We start from the raw sequence: 18684 nt of genomic DNA on the forward strand, positions 1-18684 counted from the left end.
TGAGATATGTGCTTTCCGGGTTCACCCTATCTCTGTGGCTGTACTCTGTTGCAGCTGTTTTTTATTCTGAATTTTAAATTGTTGTTACCTGCCCTGGGACCTGCTGGTGAAGGGTAGATAATAAATGGATTTAATGATAATGACCACCACAGTGTGTCCTTAGCCAGCCCCCTCCTGCCTGCCTTACATGCTACCAGTCTAGGGGGTAAAACCTCCTGACAGTTTCCACTCCTCCCCCTCCTTCTTCTCACTTGTAGCTGAGTTAGATTGTCTTCCATGAATATGGTCTTGACAGTGTGTCTGTAGGTACCAACAAACTGAAACTGACAAGGGTACAAATAGAAGAAGATGCTTTTACCCCGGTATGGTTACCCTTTATCACATACACAGTCCAACAAGACAACAACAAGAACCCACCAACAGCATATGAATCAATCTGGCAAATACACACACACACACACACACACACACACACACACACCACTCACACACAAAAACAAAGCTCACTACAACCAACCAAAGACAACCAACCAAACCCAAGGCCACCCCCAAGGAAATACAACAAATGAATAGTAAGAGAACACACACAACTGACGCTGACACAAAACCCCACACATACACTAAGTAGATGAATTGTAGCATTGCCACCCCACCCCACCCCACTCCCCATTCCCCCTCCCCATCTTCTTCCTAACCTAACATTGTATGTAACACTAATGTCTCACAACAAATGAAACTGACCTGTAGAAAACGCAGCTTGGAAAAAGAGACAATGCATGTATTTTTGTAAATTAAGAAATCTTTAATAAAAATTATTTTTTAAAAACAAGTGTGACTGTAGGTGTTTATGGAGGACAATTCTGGATCTGCACATCCTTCTGCAGTGGGGACATAGGTTGATCAAGGTGAGGATTTGCCCAGCATACCTTCCTCTTAGCTTAGCTTAAAGGATCTTCCTTTATTAACGTCTCCAGCCTTCATTTCTTGCTCTCACACCACACGCCCCTGTCTTCACTACTCAATGCTACCGCACCTCTTACTCTAACATTTCTTGGAACCCCCTCCTTAAAAGAGTTTGCTGAGCCCTTTGGTCAATATTTGTTGCTTCATTTCACATGGGAGGGGATGGGAATGTATTTCGGCAGTCATGGCTCCTTAACCCTCTGTTGACTTAAGTCATGTCAGTCAAGAGGATTAAGAGCTCATGCCACCCACTGGAACTCACCCACTGCAAATGTTTTCTGTTATCTGATGCCTTGTGTTGCATGTTACACCGAGGGCCTTGGCCAGGCCTTGGCCTTGGCCAACTCAGTCATCCAACCAATGACATTTGTGGGGACATAGAGGCCACCTTCATAATTCTGTGAGCCAACCTAGCACTTACAGACTAATGGGCCGTTTCCCATGAGATTCCATTAGTTTCACGTAGCGCTTGAGGACAAATGGAGCACACAGAATGTGACCGTTTTGCTGCAGTAGATGCAAGAATCCACCTGAACTTTGCTGTGACCATCTGTGCAGAGCACAAACTTGAGGGTTTAAAGTGACTATTGTGGGCTGTGACATCACGAAATGCTCAGGATGACAGGCATCACTCTTTACTTGTGAGCAAACAACAAACTCAAGATCCTGGATTGTGCACCCGGTACAAAAACAGAGCTGCTGAATGAAACCTTATCTCTGCATCGACTTTTTCTCCAGTGAAGTCAGATACCACAGATGAAAAAGATGACATTATGTCAAAGGAAACTGTTTGCAAAAACATCTACACTGGGAAAAATGTACACGTAGATGCTGACAACTTTCAAAAGGACTATTTTTATTTATTTTTTTAAAAAGGGAACTAATGTGGGAATGCACAAACTGACTTTAATATTTTTAAAATGTGTAATTGCCGGGCTCATCCTAGGGTTGCCATACATCTGGAATTTCCCGGACATAGCCGGAATACTGGTAACCCATGTCAACAGCGTCGTTTTCGGCGATTAAAAAAAAACATAGCTCAAAAATGTCTTTTTTGCGATTATGCCAAAAAGGCTCAACAACCCTAGTTCATGCAAAACTACTCCTTTCCAGTGAGTTGAGTTTTTTTATTTTGTTTTGTTTAATCCATACTTTCTGGCTGAGCCACAGGATATTGTAAAACAAGCAAAACTGCATACGAAAGTATGTGCATTTGGGGAAATGTTGAAAAAAAAAATCAAGTATATTAGACTTTTAAAAAGAACTACTGGTGCAGGAATGCTGAATCTCAGACTGGAAAAAATGAGAACCTGAGACAAACAGATTAGTTCATGGTCCCACATACCCAGCATGAGTTGCAGATTTTGCTGGATTGAGCAACACAAGAGAATGAATGTGGAAGCCAAGCTTGCTTCTCACCCCTGTGTATTCAGGAAACTGCTGCTGCAATATATCTGAAATGACTCAAATTGGAGGGGAATTCATTTTATGCTTGGTGTTTCCTGCTTACATCTGGGTAACATGAAAAGCAATTTGCCTTAGGGGTCTCACTTAGCACATTTATGAGCTGGTGCTATTGTGAACCACAGCACAGCAGGCCAGGGGTTGCCCCGTGGGGTTGTAAGGATTGTGGATGTGTAAGAACAGCAAGAATGGCACAGCAGCATTTTGGAATTGAACATGGCCGCAACTTTATTGATTACAGATGTAAGCAGGCATTGGCTATGTATCCTGAATTAGCCAATGCGCCTGCAGGATGATAATCCATCATAGTTGATCCTAGTGATAAGGAAGCCCCTCACAACACAAGTCATAATGAGGCGAAACCCGCCAGGTCACCATTTGAGGTCTTTCTATGGCTTCAGGACATAACACTCACCCTGGAGCCCTTTAACCCTGAAATTTGATCCTGAAGCTGAATTTGATCCTTAGCTTTAGGCTAAGGATCCAACCCTATGCCTTTTCCCACCAAAAGTCGTGACAGTTGTTCCAAATAAGGCAAAGCCAAAACGAAACAAAACAAAAACCCAGACAGGCTGAAATTCCTTTCCGGCCCCAACTACAGTGACCAAATAATTTCACAGCAAGGCCAAACATGTGCCCTGCCTCTTCCCTTCGGACAGAGCCACAGCATTGAGGGTGGGCAGGTGGGACATCCAGTTTGTGACTGCATTGCCCAATTGTAGCACAGCTGCCTTTGGTCTGTTACCTGGGCATAACAGACCCTGACAGGTCTGCTGCCAGAGCCCCACCACACCCCCAGGGCTGAGATTGGCCCATTTGGCGGGCAATCCCACAGCTGCCATGATGACAGCCGGCCACACAGGACAACTATGTTACCCCTTGGCTCACCAGCACCCAAGCTGGGCCGCAACTGCTGCTGCCCTAGAAAAGCTAAGCCCTCTTTATTAGTGGAGCCACGCCAAATAGTTATTCCTCTGTTTACTTTCTCTCCATATGCTAAGAACCCTTATCTGTAACACAACACAAAGCAATTGCAGCCGCACAATCAGCACAAACTGCTTCCTGTTCTTTCCTGATTCATATGGTCGCCACAAAGCTCCGTTGCTGCAGGAAACATCTCATGGTCGGGGATATAGCAAAAATGTCCCCTGTTGACTCATGGCTCTCTTTAAGAACCGGACTCTACTTGTCCAAACCTCAGATAACTGAGCGCTCATGAAGGCTCAGAGACACTCACATCAACTGCCCGCTTCTGCTGCCTCTTGTGCTACCATGTTCCCCTTCCCTAACCCTCAAGGCCATGGCACAGAGACATAGAGACAGAGAATCATAGAGTTGGAAGGAAACACGAGGGTCATTTTGTCCAAGCCCCTCCAATGCAGGAATCTTTTGCTCAACATCTTTTGCTCAAGACCACGACCCTGAGATTAAGAGTCTGGCATGAGCCCCTGACATCCCTGGGGATGCAACCATGTTTTAGCTAACAGTGTCAGCCAATTACACTGATTAGTGAAAGCTGAACCATTTGTATCCTGTGTACCCTTTTGGACATTTTATTTGGTAATGTATCTCTTATTGTGTAATAACCGTTTGTAGAATGTTCAAGTATATCATCTCATTTATTGTATTTGAATGTACTTGGTTTTATTTGGTATTATTATCAGCTGAGGAAGAACATTTGAAACAGGCGGTTATCCTGGAATGACTGTCCTGCCACTGTTTTTGGAGCACCAACATCCTTCAACTTATTTCCTGCAAAACACTGCATAAGTCGTGCTTTGCCTGACTTTGCACTTACCTTGGAAGGCATGTTGCCTCAAGCTGGAGTGATTCTTTGTGATGTTATACTAACCAAACAATCGCTTACTTTGGGACATTTTCTTAACTTATATTAGTTGGTGTCATCATGTATATATTGTAGGCTATCTGATTGTAAATTAAGATACAATTCAGTAGTGATATAGAAGTGTTGTACAGTGGTATCTCAGGTTACAGACGCTTCAGGTTACAGACTCCACTAATCCAGAAAAAGTACCTCAGGTTAAGAACTTTGCTTCAGGATGAGAACAGAAATCGAGCAGCGGCGGTGCAGCGGCAGCAGGAGGCTCCATTAGCTAAAGTGGTGCTTCAGGTTAAGAACAGTTTCAGGTTAAAAATGGACCTCCAGAACAAATTAAGTTCTTAACCTGAGGTACCACTGTAATCATATTAGACTACCATGTTGCTTTGAGGTTGATAGATTATTCTGTTTGCAACACAGGGGATCTTTGTTGTTTATCCCTGGGGAACTGCCTGAGTCCTGAGAGGGTCGACCACCAAAGCCTTCCCTGAGACCCCACTTTCTGCTCCCCCCAACCTGACAGGGGCTCTGAGAACCACATTACAAAATTCGGAGAAGTTGAATTTTGTAGGATGGCTGTGTTTCGGTTGACATATTGTTTCAGAAAGTTCACATGGGATTTGCCTTTCAACATGAACTGAATCGGATTTCTCCCCCATCCCTATAAAGAACCCACAGAGAAAAAGCATAGTACTTGGAATCCAATGTCTGTTTGCATTACAGGGGAAGGGCTACAGCTCAGTGGTGGATCACCTGCCTTGCATGCAGAAGGTCTCAGGTTCGATCCCCAGAAACTCTTAATAATGCTTGGCGAGACCCTCATCTGAAATTCTGGAGAGCCACTGCTAGTCAGCGTAGACAAGGCGTGGAGAATGTTTTTGTTATGTATCTCCACCCCTGCTGGTTGTTGAGTGCTTGGGAACCACAGCACAAGGGGCTTTCTCAGCCCTGCACTTGGCATTTGAAGTCAAGCCTACCAGCTGCAGGAATTGCTACCTTGAAGTGGGTTGCATTGAAATCACTGCTAAAACATAAGAAAAAAGGAACAATCAGGAGCTGATTGCCCAGATTGTCCCTTTGTAGCCAAGTCAGTACATGCCCCACACTTGACATCCTAGATGGCTTCAGGTGTGGGGCAGGTGGGCGTGGTTTGTGAAAAACAGCCTCATGGGCCAAATTGGGACTCCTGCTGGGCCAAATTTGGCACATGGTGAGCCATAGCTTCCCCACCCCTGGTGTAAACAATGCTCGGCCAAATGGTCTGATTCTGCAGTTCCCCTGGTTCCTAGGAGCACATCACTTGTTCTGCAAGCACAAGAACCTTTGCTTGCACATTGCTGGTTCATAGCATAAATGCCCAATTTTGTTCCATGCCCATGTAACAAACAAATAAACAACACCTCCTGAACATGCGGAATGATGAAGGAAATATATTTAATTTCCTGACCTAGGGACTTGTCCCGGAAGATCAGTTTTTGACTGGAATTTAACCACTCACTACGAAGTCTCAGAGAGCCTATTATTCTGTGGTTTGTGGCTCTCAGCCAAAGCTCTCCCTGGGGAATATGTATTGCTTGTAAATCACTGTGTAAGTTTACATTGCCAGAGGATGGAGTTAAACAGAAACCTCTCCTGTGTTAGCTGAAGGTGTTAGACAAATAAAACACCTGACATCCTACTCACGTATATGAGATTCCCACTGAATCCTGAAGACGTACACCTCAAGCCGCCCAGACCCAATGACCAAAGCAAACCATCCCTTTTCCCCCTCTTGGAACCAATTAGGATATTGGTTGCAATTTTCATGTGGGCTTACTGCAAAAAATATCTGATTTAAATAATTGCATCTCCATCTAAAAACAAAGCCCTGTTCACTAGTCATTCAGGCATACCTTCTTTCACAATACTCCAGTTCATTTTTTAAAAATTAATTTATTTGATTTTTCAGATTAAAATTTTACAAACACATATCCAACATACAACATAAAACAAGATTCCAAAGAATCTCCTGGACTTCCCTCCTCCCCTTTGTGGGTCCTATTGTTAATCATTTCCTCCTGCATCTTTTATGATAATCCAAATCTTTTACATCTCCACAGTGTCCAAAATTCACCATTAAACTACAAGTGTTATTCCCATTTTTGTATATAATTTCTATTAGTTTTCCATTTAATAATATACAATCATATCATTGTTATCCACTTTACCTCTCTGGCTCTTTAGAGCCCATCGACTTCCTTCCCTCCCGCCTTATGGCTTTCAAAATCAACCTTTATATCATTGCATTTTATACGTTTTCCAATTCTAGTTTCACTCATTACAAAAATACATTAAAATTTAGGTTAAAATAAAAAGGGAGAAAGTTTCTCATTACGAGTCTTCAGACAACCCTGCTAGTGATGTTAAATTGCTTAGAGTAATATTTCAAATATCGTATAAATTTACTCCAGTCCTTTTGGAATACTTGATCATGCTGGTTTCGGATCGAATATATCCTGAGTCTGTTGATACTTCTCTGATACACAGTGAAGGGAAAGTTGTGGTTCCCCAGATGTTGTTGGACTCCCATCAGCCCCCGCCAGTATGGGCAACAGCCAGGAATGATGGGAGTTGTAGTTTAAGAAGACTTGGAAGGCCACAGGTTCTCCATCCCTGTGGTAGAAAAAAGGAGTTTACCAGGGATAGAGGTATTTAGCAAAAGGCGGGCTCATCTACATTTACCTTTTGTCCCGTGCTTCCTAGGCAAAGGTCTCACACTTTAAAGCTCTGTGCCTGAGCAGCTACTGGCTAAAAACACTGTGAGGTGCAGGGCCGAATTTAGGTTTGATGAGGCCCTAAGCTACTGAAGGTAATGGGGCCCTTTATATGTCTAGCCGTCCTTTGTCAACACCAAATTGTCACTGCTTTTTGTGTTGAATATATGCTATATGGTGATTTATGGACCTAATAGGTATCAAAAGCCATTATCACATTTTGCCATGTGATATGGAAGGGGGGGCATGTCTTCTTCACCTTCTTCTTCGCTACAATATATCCATTTATTTCCAATTGTCAATGTCAAAAGGGACTAAAATCTATAAAATTCATAGAAAATCAACGTGCCAATTTGCTCAGTTTCTCTAGGACTCCATGACACCTCCCCTGTCCTCCATAATCCCTCAAGCAAGGTGTCAAGACCCTAATCCTGTCAAATCACTCTGCCAAGCCTTTCCTCTGGGCAATGCCAGTACATGGACCATTGTCTTCTCATCACTGGTACTCAGGATGTGCTTATCTGCGCATATCTCCAGCTCTGCATATTCCCCCCTCCCTCCTCCGTATGTTAATCCTGTGTAACCCAATCTCTTCTTAATATATTCATGATGTAATGTTTGTAACCCAACCTCTTCTTAATGTATTCATGATGTAACAGGGATCTATTTTGCACTGTATTCTGGGACATGGAGGGAAGTTTCAAAAGTTCATGTCACCCCTTTCTCGCTGTTCAATCTCGCCTTGAACCTGTCTCCGGCTGAGCTCATTTTCCTCCGCAGGGACCCACGGACTTAGTCTGACGAGCTGGGTGGCAGAGCAGCCTTGCACCCAGATTTTTCCGTAACACCATGCAACCAGTCCATGCAGAATGTAGGTACCCTATATATAGAAATGAGCAAACCAGTGATATTTTAGAGAGCAGGCTAGCAGGTGGGGCCCATATTTGCAACATAGGAGCCTACACAACACAAAAAACTGTTGCTGTATATAGGTTTTATTTTATTTGTTTTGTATCTTATATTTTGGAAATGTGCATCCAGTTTTTTTCCTTTAATTTTTTTGGGGGCCCCCAAAAGAGTAGGGTCCTAAGCTATAGCTTGTTTAGCTTATACGTAAATCTGGCACTGGTGAGGTGGAACAGCTACCCGAGCTCCTTTGACAGAAACCACTTAGAAGAGTAGCCATCCTCTCATGGAATTACAGAATCGTAGAATTGTAGAGTTGGAAGGGGCCATGAGGGTCATCTAGTCCAATCGCCTGCAATGAATGTTTGCATCACACTTTAAAAAAGACTTTAAAAAAAGAAAAGAAAGAAAGCACACTGTTTGAGGCCTCTGCCCAGGGCCACCAATTAAAACCTTCGCAGGCACCCTGGTTATAATAATAATAATTTATTATTTATACCCCGCCCATCTGGCTGAGTTTCCCCAGCCACTCTGGGCGGCTCCCAATCAAGTGTTAAAAACAGTACAGCGTTAAATATTAAAAACTTCCCTGAACAGGGCTGAATTCAGATGTCTTTTAAAGATAGGATAGCTGCTTATTTCCTTCACATCTGAAGGGAGGGTGTTCCACAGGGTGGACGCCACTACCAAGAAGGCCCTCTGTCTGGTTCCCTGTAACCTCACTTCTCTCAATGAGGGAAGCACCAGAAGGCCCTCAACACTGGATCTCAGTATCCGGGCTGAACGATGGGGTTGGAGACGCTCCTTCAGGTATACAGGACCGAAGCCGTTTAGGGCTTTAAAGGTCAGCACCAACACTTTGAATTGTGCTCGGAAATGTACTGGTTCCTGCAAGCACCAGGTTCGCAACCCCTTCAAAATTCTGTGGGTCTGCAGGATATCAGACTGGGGCCTCTCATAGTTCTACTTGTAAATTATAGTTCCAGGGACTCACTGGGAGAAGTCATGCACTTCAAATAGCTCAGTTGCTTAGAGCATGGTGCTGATAACGCCATGGTTGCAGGTTCAGTCCCCGTAAGGGACAGCTGCATGTTCCTGTATTGGAGGGGGTTGGACTAGATGATCATTATGGTCTCTTCCAACTCTATGATTCTATGAAATGTGTGTTAAGTGTACTTCAAATGAATGGCATGGTGCATGTGGCCATAGTGGAGCACACACATCTGTAAATGTCATCCACCAAAGTGACCATGGCCAACTCAGTCCCTAGACTGAGCTGAGTCTCAGCCGCCCATTCCAAACCAACAGATTTCGGCGAAGTTCTTGCCAAGTTAAACAAAATAGTGTGGAAGCCAAATTTCATGGGTTTGCGTAAGAGGAGGTTCAGGATTCCGCTGGACTGATCCCAGAGTAGAAGTCTCAAGCCTGTACGGACCATTACATACCCCAGAGCCAACATTTGTTCATCATTATTTGCAAGAAGGGGAGTGGAAACAGATGGTGCCCTGAGGGAACAGCTGACGAATAGTGGTCTCTGTTGAACATAACAAAATAATTTATAATAATTGTGGAAACGAAAGGAAAATGTGAGCAAAGGGGAAGAAATGAATGAAGTGGGACGGTATTTGGGAGACTTAGAGAGATGGATATGAGTATTAATGCACCACTGTTATGAGATGCGGGGGGGCGCTGTGGTGTAAACCACTGAGTCTTGGGCTTGGTGGTTCGAATCCCTGCGACGGGGTGAGCTCCCATTTCTCAGTCCCAGCTCCTGCCAACCTAGCAGTTCGAAAGCACGTCCAAAAGTGCAAGTAGATAAATAGGTACCGCTCTAGTAGGAAGGTAAACGGCATTTCAGTGCGCTGCTCTGGTTTCTCCAGAAGCGGCTTAGTCATGCTGGCCGCATGACCTGGAAAAAGTGTCTGCAGACAAACGTCAGCTCCCTCGGCCAGTAAAGTGAGATGAGCACCACAACCCCAAAGTCATTTGTGACTGGAATTAACTGTCAATGGTCTTTTACCTTTTTTTTATTTTGAAACTGTGATATGTACTGTTGTATGTACAGTGGTACCTCGGGTTACATACGCTTCAGGTTACATACGCCTCAGGTTACAGACTCCGCTAACCTGGAAGTAGTACCTCGGTTTAAGAACTTTGCTTCAGGATAAGAACAGAAATCGTGCTCCGGCAGCGCAGCAGCAGCAGGAGGCCCCATTAGCTAAAGTGGTGCTTCAGGTTAAGAACAGTTTCAGGTTAAGAACGGACCTCTGGAACAAATTAAATACTTAACCCGAGGTACGACTGTACAGTGGTACCTCGCAAGACGAATGCCTCGCAAGACGAAAAACGCGCAAGACGAAAGAGTTTTCCGTTTTTTGAGTCGTTCCGCAAGACGAATTTCCCTATGGGCTTGCTTCGCAAGGCGAAACGTATTGCGAGTTCTTGTGAGTTTGTTTCCTTTTTCTTAAAGCCGCTAAGCTGTTAATAGCCGCTAAGCCGCTAAGCCGCTAAGCTGCTAATAGCCGTGCTTCGCAAGACGAAAAAACCGCAAGACGAAGAGACTCGCGGAACGGATTAATTTCGTCTTGCGAGGCACCACTGTATTTGTATATGTGCTGCTTATTTTAGGGAACCTAGCATATTTTATATTGCTTTATTTATATTTTATACTGCTTTATGCATGTATTTTATATGGCTATTTATTTTATATCGCTTTTATATAAAGCAATGTTTTGTGGGACACACCTTTTCTGCTGCATTTATACCGTTCTGTTCCATTTGGAACGTTTTTGTTTCGCAAATAATTGTAGCGGTTTTTACAACTGTGCATTGTAGTCTGCCCTTGGACCTTATGGTGAAGAGTAGTCCAACAAGCTCTGTGGACTTAAGGTTGAAGAACACTGCTCTAGATCACATTGCTCCCTTGCCTTCTTGCTTGAACATCGCCTTCCTACCAGACCTCTCACATCTCTGCATATTCCCAGAGTTAAAATCATGCCGACAAAGTGAAGTTTGCAAAAAAAAAAAAAAAAAGCTTTATTGATTCTTAAGCAAAAGTGCCATCATTTTATTAGGCAGTCAAAGTAAACTTGATAACAGGTTGAGCAACATTGAACTGTGAAGCCAGGGAATATGCCATACCAAGGAATTTTGCCCCAGAGCTTAAATGCGAAGTTTCTCCCAGAAGCAGCATAGGGAGGGGTTCATTTTGCTTCAGGCACTTTTTAGGCCTCACTAGAAGAGAAAATTGTGAAGAAGGCAATGTGAGTGTATTTATGTCTCAGTGGGAATCTTCCCAATGCTTCCCGCAGCACTGTAGAATTTTATTTAACATGTAATGGCTCAGTTTGCAATGACTTTGCTCTCTGGGTGTAATTAATCAATTACTCCTGGTTTTACAACCTGCTGTTTGCTACCAGATGCTATTTTTTCTGTCTGTAGGGAATAACTGCCTGCCTGCCATCCAGCCTGCTCTCTGGGGAAAGGGCTGCATGGCAGAGCTGCCTTGTCCTCCTGACCTGGACACTGTCACCTTCTCTGCTCCTAGATTTGATCTAGGATGAAAGGATGCTTCCAGGGAGAGGCTGCTCTTTTTAAAAGACAAGAACTTAGAAAACCCCAAGACCCGTAACTCGAAGAGTTGAGTCTGCGTTTGAGTTTTCCATCCTTTCTCTTATTCTTGGTTTCACCCCTTTTGTGTCATGACCTTTTAGGCTGCAAGTCTGCAGGCAGGGATTTAATAACCAATTTTTGAAAACTGCTCTGAGTGCCTTTTTAGCTAATGAGCAACTTTCCATGGCCTTACTTCTGCTAAAAGACTGATACTGATACATTGGAAAGATAATACAGTCGTGCCTTGGTTCCCGAACGGCTTAGTTGCCAAACAAATTGGCTCCCAAATGCCGCAAACTCAGAAGTGAGTGTTCTGGTTTGCAAACATTTTTCAGAAGCCAAACATCCAACACAGCTTCTGCTTAAGTGCAGGATGCTCCTGCAGCCAATCGGAAGCCATGCCTTGGTTTCTGAAACAGACTCCCGGAACAGTCAAACAGACTCCCGGAACAGATTAAGTTCAAGAACCAAGGTACCAGTGTACCATGCCCACCTTTGAATGAAGAAGAGTTTGGATTTGATATCCCGCTTTATCGCTACCCGAAGGAGTCTCAAAGTGGCTCACAATCTCCTTTCCCTTCCTCCCCCACAACAAACACCCTGTGAGGTGAGTGGGGCTGAGAGACTTCAGAGAAGTGTGACTAGCCCAAGGTCACCCAGCAGCTGCATGTGGAGGAGCAGGGAATCGAACCCGGTTCACCAGATTACGAATCTATCGCTCTTAACCACTACACCACACTGGCTCATGAAGGATAGAAGATATGACCACACATGCAAATGGATTGCTTTTAGACATAGAGTATGTATGGATAAATACACTGATATTTGAAATCAATTTTTTCAGAAAGCATAATGACTTCTTAATAGGTATATATACTTGTTAGAATAATTGCAACACTTACATGTCCTCTTTGGTCAAAGACCTTTCTCAGAGCCGCTCACTTAGCACAGAATTCCCCCTCCTTCCAGACAGCAATGACCTCAGACAAGCTTCTTGCTACCTTCCCACTGGGCAGCTTCAGGTCATCAGAGCGATTTCCATTGAAGTTCCCGCAGGAGGCACAGAGCTTTCCTGCCAGGCTTTTACAGACTTGCACCTTCATTTCCCCACGAGGTCCGAGCAGAATTTTTACTTCAGAGGCCAAATGAATAGTTATCCCATCTTGAGAGAGGCTCACGTGGGCATCTTCAGAGACCTTTGCTGGGAGCGTAATTTTGCGCCCATTGGCCTAAAGTGCAGAAAAGGAGGGAGAAAGGTGTTGGGTTAATGGGTGGAGCAGGGCAGGGAAACCTTTTCAGCCTGAGGGCCACATTCCCTTATGGGGGGGCCACGTGCCAGTAGTGGGTGGGACCAGAGGCAAAAGAGCCAAGGCAATGGATGGCCGCACACTTATCTTTGTATAAAAGGTAAAGGGACCCCTGACCATTAGGTCCAGTCGTGCCCGATTCTGGGGTTGCGGTGCTCATCTCGCTTTACTGGCCAAGGGAGCCGGCGTACAGCTTCCAGGGCATATGGCCAGCATGACTAAGCCGCTTCTGGTGAACCAGAGCAGCACATGGAAACACCATTTACCCTCCCGCCGGAGCAGTACCTATTTATCTACTTGCACTTTGACGTGCTTTCAAACTGCTAGGTTGGCAGGAGCAGGGACCGAGCAACGGGAGCTCACCCCGTCACGGGGATTCGAACCACCAACCTTCTGATTGGCAAGTCCTAGGCTCTGTGGTTTAATCCACAGCGTAGGCTATAATTATGTTAATTTTTTATATACATATATGTTGGAAGCAGTCCAGAGTAGCTTGGGCAACCCAGTCAGACAGACAGGGTATAAATAATAAAAAGATGATGATTGAATATGATGTCCCTTCTCTATTATCCATCTAGGCAACCAATATGCATTATTCCTGCTGAAGTGCTATGATAAGAGGTGTGGCCAAGGAAGGGGGAGTGACCCGGGAAGAGTCCCATGGGCCAGATAGAGATGACTGGATGGCCTCAGTTTACCCTCTCCTGCTTTGGTCAATGTGATCTCTGGATGCTGCTCAACTACAATTCCCAGCATCTCTCACCTTGGCCAGGATGACTAGTTGCTTAAAGAAGCCTGTTGCTCTGTTGGTGAAAGCATAGCAAGGCTTTGCACTTGGGCAGCACAACATTAAATCTACTCAGGGTAGATCTACTGAAATGAATGGACCTAAGTTAGTCCTGTCCATTGTGTGTGACTAACATTGGACGCAAACCAGGATCCTGCACCGGGAACTTACCCATGCCTCCTTGTTCGGTTTTACAGTGAGAAACAGGCATTTGAAAAATACATGTATCGTTGTCACTGCTGGCAAATCCCAGCTGTCGTGTTTGTTGACAACTGCCACGATCTTGAACCAAGAGGGGTCACTGCCATTGCAAAGGGCTGCAACCTCGTAAGCCCCTAGATATAGAATTTTCCCAGAGACACCGTCAAAGGAAGTCACGTGTGCTCCAGGGAGGACGGCACACTCTCCATTTGGCCTTATGCAACCGCGCACACCGTTATGGAGGGCACAGATTTCTCCTTGCTGGCAACTGTTTTCTGCACAAACCAGTTGGCCTGATGGGCGGCAGGTGCATTTTTTCAGGCAGTCTTCTGAGACAATATTCTCTCCAGCCTGTAAAATTTACAGCCCAAGAGAGAGGGAGGGGAGAAAAAAGAATTAAAATTTAAATGCAAATGTTTTAAAATATTATTATTTTTAATTCAACATGTACAAGCCTGAGTACTTAGAATTACCTCTATAAAGCTACAATCTAGTACACCAGTGCTGCATAAATGATAAATTGATAGTAAAATGGATATTAAAATAGGTCACATTTTGTACTTTAATACGTTTACTCATACTATTTTCGCATGAACTCTATGCCATGCTAATCAATGGATGTGAAACTGACATAGACCAGAAAGAGACAGATATATCTATCCTTGTTAACAACAGAGACATTCAATGGGGCAGAGAATAGGGAAGAATCTAATCTGGATTCTTCAAAGGGTCCAGATTTATATGTCATAGCATGCTGCATATAACATTATCAGGATCACGCAAAGTCCCAGAAGCCTTTCAGATTTTTCTGGCCCCTTGTCAAAGTCCAAAATGGAAGCAAATAACTTCCTCTCCCCAAATACAGTGGGCAGGTCTGGACTCAGTCCATCCATCCTCTCACTAACTCCTTTGTGCTCAACATGTTTGGAGGTGAAACCCTGTTCTTCAGGGGTCAAATAAAGCTTTGCTATATAGCTGAGGTTATATAGCTCTGTTAGAGCACAGCCTGGACAAGGAATAGAGTGCCCATCTGTCCTCCTTTGCAGTCCTCTGTTTGAAGGCCTGTCTACTGTCCAGTATAAAGAATCATAAAAAGGGAAAACAGGAGTTATTGCCCATCAACAGTTCAGTGCAGATCAGTGGTGTGCCTAACCCTCTCCCACTCTGGTGCAATGTATTGTATTCCTACTCAAATAATACTAATTATTTCAGATGTTAAGTTTTCTTGTGTCCATCATCTCCAAGAATTTTCACACAGCCAGTTGCTTATTACAGGTTCCACCTCTTGGCTCCTCAACTCCTCAAGGAGGAAAGCGCTTTTCTTATCAAAGGTTTTCTGCTGTGATGTGCAGGCCTTCTTAGTTACCTTTGTTATAACCTCAGGTCTCCCTCACCACCCGTCTCTTTCTCCTTCCCAGCTGCTCCTCTCACATCTGCTTCCCTCAGCCTCCTTCCTTGGCCTCTGCAACAGCCAGCTTTCTCTTGCTGTCCTCCCTCTCTCCTTTAGTACTCTGCCCCACCAGTTTTGCTGGGCCAGAGGCTGCCTCCCTATATTCTTATTGTATCTCCTTTGCTCCACAATCTTGGCCTTTATCAGCAACTCTTCCTCCTTTTCGTCTCTCTGTGTTTTGCTGCTGCTGTCAGCTTCACCAGCTGTCCTTTATGAGGCTGAGGTGGGTATGAGAAGGTGACAACCACCCTTTGACATGGTGTGCTCCTTCAAGCCTCTCACTTACAAGCATGCATATACTGGTACATTCGCCTATGTTACTGTTGTGAAAATTTGAGTTCAGCACAAAGCAATGCATGAGTGGCAATCCGATGAAGGGAAGAGATACTAGCCCTTGCAGACTCACTAAGGGCTCATGTAGACTTCCGCTTGTCCCTTGCCTAGATGTTTTCCACTTGTCCTGTGCTTTCCAAACTGTTTTGCCTTTGCCCCACCTCTTCCCCTTGGAAAACCCTTTCTATAATGCTAAATTGGAGCAATCTGCAGAATACCTAATTGCCATTTGTTCCAATTTAGTGCTAAACCGTGGGTTTTCCTGTTGGAAAGCGGCAGGGCAAAGGGAAGTGTGTGTGAGCTCTTAAAGTGGCACACACATAAGCACAGACACAACAGTTTCCACAAGTGCTGGACTTACCTTGATGTAGCGCCCCTCATGCACACAGCCACAGTTCTCCATTGCCACGCACTTGTCACCGTCAAACAGGTAGCCACTGTCACACTGACAACCTTCGAAGCATTTCTTTGAACATTGGCCCGGAGTGGACAAGCTGGTACAGGTGGAACCACAGGTCCTTGCACACAACTTGTAGTGGCTGTTAGGTGGGCAAGTGAGAGCTGAGAAGAAGGAGAGAGAGGACCAGGGGTTATAGGAGGCCGGAACAGTTCAGGCAGGTATAGCTAACCATTCTTAAATTCTGAAGCATTTCATCCATATAGGACACCCCTCCACTCACCGTTCCATCTCTGGCTGCTTTACTGTCCCGTATCAGGGCTTATTTTTAAGGGCAGCAATAAAAGGACATAGGTGCTGCATCATCAAAATGAGGGCTGGAGAAGCAGGCCAGAGCTTTATTTTCCCCAACCCCGCAGGACAACTTTGACAGGTGAGTGAGACCTCCTACCTGCCCATCATCTGATGTCATAATGATGTCAGGTGCTTCACAAGTGTCAAAGTTGAAAGAGCTTGCAAAGCGCTTTGCCTATTATGTCCCAAACACCCAACAATCCACAAATTGACACGGGACTGGGAAGCACACAGTGCTTCCAGCTGGTGGTGGAGCATTTGGAAAGCACTTGCACAAAGCGGTTTGTAAGTCCTGTGCTCAGTGCTTCTCAAATGCCAGGCACAATGTGCAAAGCTTGCAAAGTACTTCCAAAACTCCTGGAAAACCATGACTCAGTTAGCAGGGCCTGCAAAGCCCCTTTTGGCCAAGCCTCATTCTTACCTGTGCCACACCTGCCATCATAGCTGATATCAGGTCTATGTAGGGCAAATGGGTGTAGTTTAACCAAAATGGCTTAATAGGCCAAATGGAGCAGTGTGGAGGGTCTCATTTCTCACCCTGATCTAAATGCCAGACCCTCCAAGTGTCCCTATTTCCCAGGGACAGTCCCGGATTTACAGAAGCCATCCCGGTTTCTGATTTGATCCCAGAATGCCTTGCTTTTCTTTAGGACATCCCTATTTTCATCCCTATTTTCATTGGAGGGAATGGAGTTATGTGACCGCCGAGCCAAGGAGATAAGTAACTATACAACCTTTAGAAGACATCTGAAGGCAGCCCTGTATAAGGAAGTTTTTTAAAAGTTTAATGTTTTATTGTGTTTTTATGTATGTTGGAAGCCACCTTGAGTGGCTGGGGCAACCCAGTGAGATGCGTGGGGTATAAATAATAAAATTATTGTTATTATTATTATGGAGCAGGACATCCCTATTTTCACTGGAGAAATGTTGGAGAATATGAAATGCTGATTTAAATGTTGACCATGTTCTCCCACTGTGCTCCTCCCAATGGCATATATCAAAGTGGCTGTCTATTCTGACACAGTGGAGTAGCCAATATGGTGCCCTACAGTTGTTTTTGGACTCCAGTTCCCATCAGCCCAAGTCAACATGGTCAGTGGCCAGAGTTGTTGGGAGCTGTAGTCCAGCAGCATATGCAGGGCAACATCTTGTCTAATATAGCAGAATGAATATTTTAAGCATCAGTGTGAGTGGGTGGGATAAAAAAGAAGGTGGTACTTCAGGTTGCTGTGCAAACTTACGGCAGAAGTTGTTTGTTCTCCAGGCTCCAATTGTAACTCCTGCAGCCTGACATACAGTGACGTAGGCCTGGATGCTCCTACAGAGAGTTTCTCTGGCACCATTGACTGCACACATGTCATACAGACAGTGGTTGAAGAATTCAGTAGGGTCTACCAAGGAGTGACAGCTCCTGAAGGGGCCGGATTTGGCTTGGATCATTCCGCAGGAACTCTCAGGTCGGTACGGCGCTGTCTTGGCTGCATCACAGGCGGGGCATTTATCTCCACAACCATCGGAGCATCTGACACCATCAATGGGAACCTTCCAAGAGGCCCCAAACTCGATCACATTCTGGGTGCTTTTCCCCGTAGGTAGAGTAAAGTCATCGGTCCTGTCACTATTGAAATTACCGCATAGGCCAGTGACATGTCCCTGGTAGTTACTGGGGACAGACACCAAGATGTACGAAAAGGTATCAAAAAGGACTTTGAGACCGAAGTCAGACTGGACAATGATATTATTGCCTTCCTGGTTGGCCCAGAGTTTCCCATCCTTTGTCTTCATGGGCAGCGTGTAGAGCTGTCCATCCACCTGCATTAACCACAGAGAAGATGACCATGTAAGGGGACAGTTTTAAATTACTATTATTTATTATTAAATGGATTTATCAACCACATTTGGGGGGGGGGAGATACCTCCTAACACAGTTTTCGAACTAAGGGTGTCTGCAGGCTGCTACTATTTTGCAGGAAGGATTCAAACACATGCCAGAAATTTAAGTTTGCTTAATTGAAGCAGATTAAAGTACGCTTTCTCCCCAGGGCAAGAAATCCACTTTTTTAAAAAATGGACTTTTTTCAGGTAGGAAAGTGATGGGGAAACCCACAGAAATGTGTGGAATGAGCAAATGATTAACAGGAAGATATGTAAATGCCCCTCAAGCAAATTAGGATGAATACTCGGTGGCATATGACCTGCCTGAAAACAAATCAGAACGAATGCTCAGTGAAGATCAGACATAGTCTAGCCAGCGCACAAGATTTGTACGAGAAAATCAGGATGGATGCTCAATAAGGAGGTCATCTGAAGGAACCCT

At 44.6% G+C, this 18684-nt stretch overlaps 2 protein-coding genes across 2 annotated transcripts in view; both read right to left on the reverse strand.

The window, feature by feature from the left end:
- Positions 1-4237, reverse strand: part of LOC307223411 (IgGFc-binding protein-like) — a gene marked incomplete at its 5' end in the record, with an annotated part of 37841 nt that extends 33604 nt beyond the window's left edge. Inside the window, one exon of the mRNA XM_079989379.1 lies at positions 4226-4237. Within this exon, the coding sequence (XP_079845505.1) occupies positions 4226-4237 (12 nt within the window). The remainder of the gene's footprint in view (positions 1-4225) is intronic.
- Positions 4238-10947: 6710 nt separating this feature from the next.
- LOC307221457 (IgGFc-binding protein-like) overlaps positions 10948-18684 on the reverse strand; it is a 33770-nt gene continuing 26033 nt past the window's right edge. Inside the window, exons 15-19 of the mRNA XM_079985879.1 lie at positions 17609-18179; positions 15978-16177; positions 13804-14184; positions 12441-12767; positions 10948-11160 (exon numbers count right to left, since the gene is read on the reverse strand). Coding sequence (XP_079842005.1) covers positions 12477-12767; positions 13804-14184; positions 15978-16177; positions 17609-18179 — 1443 coding nt within the window. The 3' untranslated portion in view covers positions 10948-11160; positions 12441-12476. The remainder of the gene's footprint in view (positions 11161-12440; positions 12768-13803; positions 14185-15977; positions 16178-17608; positions 18180-18684) is intronic.

Source organism: Podarcis cretensis, assembly GCF_951804945.1.
Source record: "Podarcis cretensis genome assembly, chromosome: 8".
In the NCBI taxonomy this organism is placed as follows: Eukaryota; Metazoa; Chordata; class Lepidosauria; order Squamata; family Lacertidae; genus Podarcis; species Podarcis cretensis.